General features: G+C 40.0%; 1 protein-coding gene across 1 annotated transcript; it reads right to left on the bottom strand.

Annotated features, from left to right (window-relative positions):
* Positions 1-6,162: 6,162 nt before the first annotated feature.
* LOC114734099 (17.3 kDa class I heat shock protein-like) lies at positions 6,163-6,834 on the bottom strand. Its single transcript, XM_028921613.1, has one exon. The coding sequence runs from the start codon at positions 6,756-6,758 to the stop codon at positions 6,288-6,290; it is 471 nt and encodes a 156-aa protein (XP_028777446.1). The 5' UTR covers positions 6,759-6,834; the 3' UTR covers positions 6,163-6,287.
* Positions 6,835-9,858: the final 3,024 nt, after the last annotated feature.

Here is a 9,858-nt window from a genome sequence, read left to right as displayed (position 1 = left end):
CCTGATCATAGATCTAGTAATTTCATTATTTACTGATCGAGGATAATATAGGCACATTACATTGTATACTTCATTGTGCTATATAACTAAAATGTTCTTTGGTTCGGTTCTCCTTTAAGAGAAAATAGATTAATGTGGGATAGATTTGTCACAGAACTAAGAATGGCAACCAAGAACATAATTGCTGAATTGAACAAGGGAGAAAAGCTTAACGGGGACAACTGGGACATCTGGCACCGAAAGGTCCAGTATATCCTAGAGGAACAGGATGCGATAGAGCCTCTCACCACTGCTATGGTTGAACCTGAGACTGGCAACACAAACCAGCACAGGAGAGACCAAGAGGCATATCTAACCCGGAAAAAGAAGAATAGCATAGCAAGAATCACGCTTTTGAGCTCCATGGCTGATGACCTAATGTGTGAGTTTGAGTCGCACAAAACTGCACAGGCCATGTGGATAGCATTGAAGGATAAGTTTGGCGGAGTCTCTACGACCAAGCTTAGAAGGTTGACGATTAAGTTTGATACCTATAAGCTCAAGCCAAACAATCCTATGAAGCAACATCTGAGAGAGATGGCCAATATGATCCGGGAACTGAAGGAAGCTGGACATAACCTGTCTGATGAGCAGCAAGTGCAGGCTGTCATCAGGTCACTCCCTGCAAGTTGGGAGCACATGAAAGTCAACCTAACCCACAATGAAAACATCATCACTTTTAATGATGTAGCTAAGCATCTGGAGCTGGAAGATGAACGTCTAGAGGCTTACAAGAGCTCTGGACAGACTTATTTAACTGAGGATGCTGGTACTTCCCAATCTAAGCCCAATTTCAAAAGGGGCAAGAAGCCCAAAAGAAAGGGAAGAAGGGCGGTCCCCAATTTAAAAAGGGCAAGAAACAATTTAAGAAGAAGGGAAAGAAAGGCGGGAAGAAGAAGTTAGACCTGAAGAAGGTCAAATGCTTCGCCTGCCAACAAATGGGCCATTTCGCACGTGACTATTCCAAACAGGCTGAAAACGAAAAGGTATTAGTAAATTATGTGAATTCACATGTTTCATATGTTTCTAGTACTGTTTTTCTAACAGAACCTGTTTCTTCTTCTTGGATTATAGACTCAGGCTCCACAGACCACGTAAGCAGGGATCGGGGATCCTTCGTGGAATACCGTCGGTTGCCGTATCAAAGCAAGTAGCTTTATGTTGGGAACAATACGAGAATCGAGGTTCGAGGCATTGGCACCTGCAAGCTTGCTTTGCGTTGTGGAAAGACCTTGATACTCCACGATGTGCTTCATGCTCCCGACATCTGACGGAATTTAATTTCTGTTATTTGCTTAGTAGACTTTGAGTTTAATGTTTATTTTCATGATAAAGTTGCAGACATTTCCTTCAACTCTGAATTTTATGGTTCAGCATTCAAATTCCAGAAATTTTTTGTTATGGATCTTGCTTTTGGTTTTAACGCCCATGATTGTTTTGCTATTTCTTCAAGCAACCCTGATATGAATATCTAGCATGCTAGACTAGGACATATTAATCAAAATAGAATGATTAAACTAGCAAAAGAAGGAATGTTGGGCACAATCCCTAACATGGAAATGTCCTTATGTGAAAATTGTCTAGCTGGTAAGGCAACTAGAAAACCTTTCGGTAAGAGAACAAGAGCTGAAAATCCATTGCAATTAATCCATTCTGATATTTGTGGTTCGATGAGTGTGAGGGCAAGACACGGAGCTTGGTATTTTATTACCTTTATTGACGATTTTTCACGATATGGTCATGTCTATTTGATCTCGCATAAGTCTGAAGCTCTTGAGTGCTTTAGACGATACATAAATGAGGTAGAGAATCAAATGGACAATAAAATTAAAGCATTACGTACTGATCGAGGTCGTGAATATTTATCTGATCAATTTAAACAGCTCTGTGAGGAAAAAGGGATAATTAGACAACTGACTATCCCTGGCACTCCACAACAGAATGGAGTGGCTGAGAGGAGGAATAGAACTCTTCTAGACATGGTTAGGTCTATGATGGCTCAAGCAAACCTACCAATTTCATATTGGGGTGATGCTTTGTTAACGGCAACCTTCATACTTAACCGTGTGCTCTCAAAATCAATCGCTTCCACACCCTATGAATTATGGACAAAACGCAAACCGGATCTAAGTGTCCTAAGACCCTGGGGGTCAGCGGCATATGTTCATGATGATTCCCACAAGCATGGGAAATTGGGTCCTAGAGGAAAGAAGTGTATCTTTATAAGGTACTCTGAACAATCTAAAGGATACGTTTTCATAGGTGAAAACAAAGATGGAATAGTGACTGAAATGGAATCAAGAGATGCCACATTCATTGAGACTGAATTTCCTAATAGAGGAGATGTTGACCGTACTGTATCTCTTTATGAGACACAGGAACAAGTCAGTACAGAACAAATTGACAGACCAGAATCGTCTAAGTGTGTCAATCTGAGTGGGAGCCAAGAAAGGTCAACACCAAGACCTGAACAAAGAAAGAAAGAAAGCAAATAGCTCCCGTCAGAAGGAGTAACAGGGAAAGTGTTCCCAAAAGACGCTTTCAAATAGAAGGCGAATCTCTCTTAGTTACTCCAGAAGGGGATGATGAGCCCCGTTCTGTACGAGAGGCCTTGTCAAGTTCTACAAAAGATGAATGGATGAAAGCTATGGAAGAAGAAATGGACTCAATAAAAAAAAACCAAGTTTGGGTGTTAGTTGATCTTCCAAAAGGGCATAAAGCCATTGGGAACAAGTGGGTTCTCAAAATTAAAAGAAAAGTGGATGGATCAATTGACAAATACAAGGCTCGATTAGTGGCAAAGGGGTACACACAACAGGAAGGAATAGATTATGAAGATACATTCTCACCTGTTGTGCGTTTCAATTCTATTAGACTTATTCTAGCAATAGTAAACAGTTTAGATCTAGAATTACATCAGATGGATGTAAAAACCGCATTTCTGAATGGTGATCTGGATGAAGAAATCTATATGGAACAACAATTACATTTCATTGAAAATGGAAAGGAAAATAAAGTTTGTAAACTCAAAAGATCCATTTATAGATTGAAACAATCATCCAGACAGTGGTATTTGAGGTTTCACAAAGCAATAACCTCATATGACTTCCAAATGATAGAGGAAGACCACTGCGTCTACATTAAGCGGTTTGAGGGTAATTTTGTCATATTATCCTTATATGTAGACGATATACTATTAGCCGAAAATAGTCTAGATTCGGTGGTGGCTATTAAAGAATGGCTTTCGTCGAATTTTGAAATGAAAACATGGGTGAAGCAGAGTATATACTTGGAGTTAAGATCCAAAGAAATCGTTCAAAACGAATCCTCTCTTTTCACAAGAGAATTATATCAACAAGATTCTTGAGCGATTTAACATGAAAGACTGTCAATCCCATGAGTACACCCGTTGCCACTGGAGTGGCTTTGAGTTCTAACATGTGTCCCAAAACCGAGTCTGACAAAAAGAAATGGAAAGAGTTCCATATGCCAGTGTTGTTGGTAGTCTGATGTACGCAATGATGTGTACAAGACCAGACATCTGTTATGCAGTGGGACTGGTGAGCAGATTCCAATCTAACCCCGGTGAAAAGCATTGGAAAGCAGTGAAGAGGATCTTGAGATACTTGAAGGGCACTTCCAATTATGCACTGTGCTACGAAGGAAGTGACCTGCGTCTTGTTGGGTACTCCGATACTGATGTAGGCGGAGATGAAGAAGAATGAAGGTCAACTTCAGGTTATACCTTCTTGCTCAACAATGGCGCCATATGTTGGAGTAGCAAGAAGCAAACGTGCATTGCCTTACATTCAATGGAAGCTGAGTTTGTGGCATGCACTGCAGCAGTGCAAGAGGCTTTATGGCTGAAGAGATTTATAGAACACCTTGGATTTGGAAACAAGAGTACCAATCCGGTGATGGTATACTGTGACAATACTGCAGCCATAGCCTATACTAAAGATTCTAAGTATCACAGCAAAACCAAGCATATTGACATCAAACATATTGACATCAAGTATAATTTTGTTAGAGATTACATAGCACAAAAGATTGTTACTGTACAATATATTTCAACCAAATGTAGTAGCAGATCCTCTGACAAAGCCAATAGGCGAAAAGTTTTTAGAGAACATGTACAAGCCCTTGGCATACGTAAAGTGTAATATGAATGCTTCATTAATGAAATTGTATTTCGTTATCACTTTATGTGCCTGTCCGAAAGTATACAATGTCTAGTATGTCGTACAGGTTGAAAAGGTTGGCTCTCTCACACTGGCAACCGCCTTTGACACTCAGGTGGAATGAACAAAGATGAGACATTTGTGTTCACCAGTAAAGCAGCAATAAATGCTGATATGGTAGGGAATAAACACAAACCTTATGTCGCCTTGACTAAAGTGTAGCAAGTTAAGATGAGATCCACGTTAATAAAGCTGGATCGAAGTTTGGAATCCCACTTCCATAATACCTGTAGCCAGATAACAAACTCTTCAACGTTGACGTCATAACAATGAGCAGAGTTGAAGAATTTGGGTTTAGATACTGAGTGTGTCTAGACCTAAGTCTGTACGGTGTTAATAATAAATCCAAATCGACATACGCTCTTATAGTAAAAGAGTAACACCGTAGCATGTGTTTCATACCACATGTGCTGGGAGAACCGCAAAAGGGAAGCAAGTGAAAGATCCCTACTTCATTGCTGTGTGAGTCCTAGGGAGGAATTATCCTCCTGCTGGTGTCCTTTGACTTTGACAATATCATGAAGATTTGTTTCAGTGACTACTACTTTGGCATATGTTCTATGGTCATGATTGATGCAATCTAAGGTAGTATGCTGAGAAAGCGACTGATTCATTTCAAAGTGATATTTGGGCGAAAGGAAGATTGACTGTGATATACACACCTATGCTAGTATCTGTGACATGTCCCTTATGACATTTTGTGGTCGTAAGTGTGGATACTAGACATACGAGAAAGGTAATCTGAGTCAACCATTGACTCGAGAGGGATTAGATCTACCGTGAAAAAGTGTATATAAGTAAATCTGGGACATCTGAGGCATAATTTTAAAATTCAAGCTACACAAAGGAGAGGGTGACTTGTGCTGGTCCTTTAAAAGGGATTTCTAGTACAGGGACCCAAGCGAAAACGTCATGCCCACGCGGTCACGGCAAAGTACTAAGTATGAAATTGAAGGAAGATGAAGAGACTAGACCCGCGACATCTAATCCACCAAGTGTGAGTGGGAGATGTAAGAAAATGGGCCAATCCACCCTTGGTGGATTGGACCCAAACCCATTTATTATTTGAGACTCCAGTGTAAATAGCAAAACTCTTAGGTCTTTAACTGTAATTTTCGCCTTTTCATATATTTTGCCAAAAGGCGGGAACGGTTGTGCAGAGGAGACGGTTATGGGGAGTTACATAACTGATACTGCTAGATAGGGATCAGTTTATGAAAAAAAGTGACTTGCGTTTTTCTTTCTCTCAGATCCGACTCCGTTACCGTGATCGGACCTCCGCATGGCAACCTGACTTCATTGCAGACTCCAGATATGCCCGAAAACCTTCATGTACAATATGTAAATCCCTCCTTATTTTTTGTACTTGGCTGCGGTACAACTTTAAAAAGGGGACCCGCTACTTAAAGTTTTTCGTTTGAGCAAAGCACGCAAAAGAGGTTTCTCTCCAACAAAGCACAAATGGATACATATCTCAAAACTACGGAAACAACCCAAAAGCGCAATCAACCTCCCGGCAGCACACTACTGCAAACATAGGGTGTGAAGAACAACCCAATTTTGCATGCAACCATGCCTTCATCATATGGAGGAACTTGAGGGGAAAGCAGAAGAAGTTAGATTACTAATACCAAATTATGAACATCTCGATTGATTCCGTACTAACGCACCACGACCGTATTCTAAGGACTTTTATTGGGCCAATGACAATGTATTGCAAAGCTTGCTTGCAAAGAATCCATAGACCAAGATCAACTTTCATGAACTTAATCGCTGAAGTGTTAAGAGAAAAGGCACTTACGTACGAAAGCAACGTTATGAAATCATTTATTGAAGCTTACAGGCACGCATAACATATTATACAACAGACGACCATCCTCTGTTTTTTTTTCCCATCCACACCGGAAAGCAGAACACCCTATTATGCAGACATTAACCTTCTATACTAAGACAAATTAACACAACGTCGAATACGAACACAGAAAACAGTAGAATGCATTCCTTGTTTTAGCCAGAAATCTGGATGGCTTTAACATCAGGCTTCTTAACTTCTGCCTTAGGAACAGTCACAGTGAGCACACCGTTCTCCATGGAAGCTTTCACCTGATCCATTTTAACATTCTCCGGCAGCCTGAACCTCCTCATGAATCTGCCGCTGCTTCGCTCGACGCGGTGCCATGTGTCGTTCTTGTCTTCTTTCTCTACGTTCCTCTCTCCACTGATCTGAAGCACCCTGTCATCTTCGACCTCAACCTTCACCTCATCCTTCTTCAGCCCTGGGAGATCCGCCTTGAACACATGCGCCTCTGGGGTCTCCCTCCAATCCACCCGTGTGCTCACGAATGCAGAATTATCCCCAGAAGGAGTTGACAGAGAAGAGGGGAAACGAAAATCTTTGAAAGGATCCCAGACGTCGAGAGAGAAGGGATCAAAGACGCTGCTCCTTTGGCCCCCGAAGAAACTGGGGATCAATGACATTTTCAGCTTTTAAGAGTGAAAACGAACAAAGAAATATTTCAACAGACACTAGTGCTATAACACGGAAACGCTCTCGATTGTGCTCTTCCTTGCAACGGAGAAGGGACGGGCTGGGTATTTAAATTGGTGGAAGGAGAAATCTCGGACTTGCGAGTGAAGTAGCAGGAATTCCAGAATATTTCGGAATGTTCAAGGCCAGCGTCCACCGACCTCCATGGAAGTGTCCAGAATCGAATCCACATAGCTTTGAAGCCCATCTCTTTGGATGCTGGCGATGTTGGGCCCGGGTCCAAAAAGTGATTTGGGGTGCTTTTAAATTAATAAGTGATTACAAACGCATGTAGCGAATCAGAATCCTTGTTTGCGAGTGAAGTAGCAAGAATTCGAGAATATTGGCTAGTCCTCACAACGAATTAAAATTCAAATCCCTGCGAAGAGAAGTACTTACATTTAGTATCCGACAGTGCTTCGAATATAATTGCCTCTAATAAAAGAACACCTATGTTTTAAGGGGACAAAAAAAAGAATCCTTATTGAAAGAAGTGCTTCTCTAATAGGATTGTTTTTAATAAAAAATACCAATATTTTAGCCAAAAAATAATAATAATAAGTAATAAGTATATTTATGTCGGTACAACTTATAATAATTCACCACTCATGATATGGGGATCGTTCTAAGGGATTATTAAAGATCTATATTGCTTGTGTTGCAACACCAGGTCTAGTTTCAATTAGAGTTTTAAGCTTGAGGGTCCCCCTGTTATTGAGCCAAAAAAATAATAAAATGTAATTGAATATTGATTGAAAATGTTAACATTTGAAGAACAGTTTCAGACATCCATGTGGTATGATCCTTTCAAAGCCATTAATATACCAAGTTTTAATTTTATTTTCTAATACAATATGTCCTTAATTTATTTTAACTATTTTCTCTATAACTTAATCACCTGTCGTATGAGAGTGCATAATTGGAAAAAATAGTAATTAATGTTATCTTACAGACTTACACTTCTAAAATAGAAGATAATTAGGCATAAAAATTTTCAATAGTAATATTTGAATATTCAGAGGGAGCTTATGTATGAAGATAATTTTTAGTTTGAAGTTCAACTGGGAGCCCTTTAAGGTTAAATTATGAAAATTTGAAAGCAAAACCTTAGCTTGAATACTTTCACTCTCATGCATAGATACATACATGTGTGCGCGCGTGCGTGTATATATGTCAATTTATCATATGGTCAATACGGTTCTAATTTTTTTTGGCCAAAATTTCCAATTTCTTGAAGCACACCATATCATTTTGACGCTTTAATAGTTTAATTATAAGAAAATAAGTTAGAGTATTCATGCCTTTTGAATTGATAATAATCATATATTTAAGTATGCACAGTGACAAATTAATGTTGATATATTGATTGTTTATTGATGTTACATGCTTCCATCCAAATCTTTTCAGGTTCCGGGTGGGGGGGTTCAGCTTCAGTTTTTTCTCTTCTCTTTTCCGGACGAAGAATCAGAAATCACTAAAATAAGGCTTTAAAAAATTGGTTTCAAAGGATGACTAACAAATAAACTCAAAGAAGATATAAAAAGTAGCCCTAAATGAAAATGAAGCAACAGCCGGTGTTGATGGAAAGGCTTCAAAGAGCAACGCACAAAAACCAGAAAATTTCTACGTACTGTGCTGGAAGAAGGATGCAAAGCTTTTTTTAAAGAAAAAATTATAAGTATTCTCTTTTCACAGGATGGCAATCCAATCCAATTCAAGATATTATTAGCCACTAAATGTAGACACATTTTTTAGCATATTTTTTAGCAGATATAACAGACGTCTCTTCCTGCAAGAATTCGAATAAAAAATTAATCTCTTTGATTAGACTTGAAAGTCTTTTGTTTTTGCTGCTTTAGTAAGCAGCGCCTAATACCAACGCTTGAAATTATCGTGGCTATGAGGCTTTTTAATTAAGGTCGGCCATCCCTCAAACGAGCTCAAGGCGGTGGTGCTAGTTAGTTCTATAATGCAGGGCCCAGCAGCCGGGGGGATTGATCCTTTTTGGCGAGTGCCTTCTGAAAAACACCAAGTGCGCACTCTCATATTTGTGTCAAAGAATCTTCCTCTGGTCCTCATGTCTAGAGAGAGAGAGGAGAGAGTCCAAGCTTTCAAAGTTTTCAAAGTTTCAAAGTTTTCATAATGGAAGATGATAGGGGTCCTCATAAACTCCCACCGGATCGCCCCCAGGGTGATATGGTGGAGTTGTTGGATTCCCCAAGAACCATTCCGAGTACTCTAGATAATGTAGGAACTGTGGTTCCGTCGACATTCCCTGAACTAATGAAAAAACCCATTGAGACGGGAGAAGGAAAAGAAGAGAGAGGAAAACTCCAAAGAGTTAAAGGACAATACACGGGAGAAATTTCGCTAGCAGCAAGAGAGGAAGATTGGATGATGGATCACGACATGGAAACGGTAGCCAAAGGGAACAGCCTCTTTCTTATAGGGAAGCCTTAAAGCCCAAGTCAGTGACAGACGAGAATGTAAGGGAGAAGAGATGTGATGAGGACTGGGATGGAAGCTTATTGCTCAACAACAATGAGGAGATGTCAGATGGTGTGACGATAACAGACTCTGACATGGGGCCAAGGATCGACTTCTCCGAAAAAGAAAGGAGACGACTCGAAAAAAGATGGGATAATACCCTAATAATAAAACTCCTTGGAGGGACAATCGGTTTCATGCAAATGAGAAGAAAAGCAAAGCTTATGTGGGGCAAATCGGGAAACGTGGAAATAAATGACATAGGCAACGGGTTCATGACAGTTACATTCCAGAGCCGAGACGATTATTTCTTTGCTCTAGAGGGAGGACCTTGGCTGATCCAGAATCATTACCTAACTGTGCAGACGTGGAAGAGAAACTTCAATCCCTGGAATGAAAAAATCCAGAAACTAGCTATATGGGTCAGGCTCCCAGGACTGCCGGGTGATTACTATGATAAGAAGTTCTTCTATAACCTTGGGAATAGAATCGGTACCGCCATTAAAGTAGACGAGATGACCCTCACAAGAGCCAGAACCATGTATGCTCGATTGTGTGTGGAAA

Source organism: Neltuma alba, unplaced genomic scaffold (genome assembly GCF_004799145.2).
Source record: "Neltuma alba isolate B1F8T4 unplaced genomic scaffold, ASM479914v2 tig00013076_pilon, whole genome shotgun sequence".
Lineage (NCBI taxonomy): Eukaryota > Viridiplantae > Streptophyta > Magnoliopsida > Fabales > Fabaceae > Neltuma > Neltuma alba.
This window is presented reverse-complemented; position numbering and strand designations above follow the sequence as displayed.

Bases quoted from the DNA above. Each gene is read 5' to 3' on its own strand.
- LOC114734099 (XM_028921613.1), bottom strand. From the start codon at position 6,758: ATGTCATTGATCCCCAGTTTCTTCGGGGGCCAAAGGAGCAGCGTCTTT.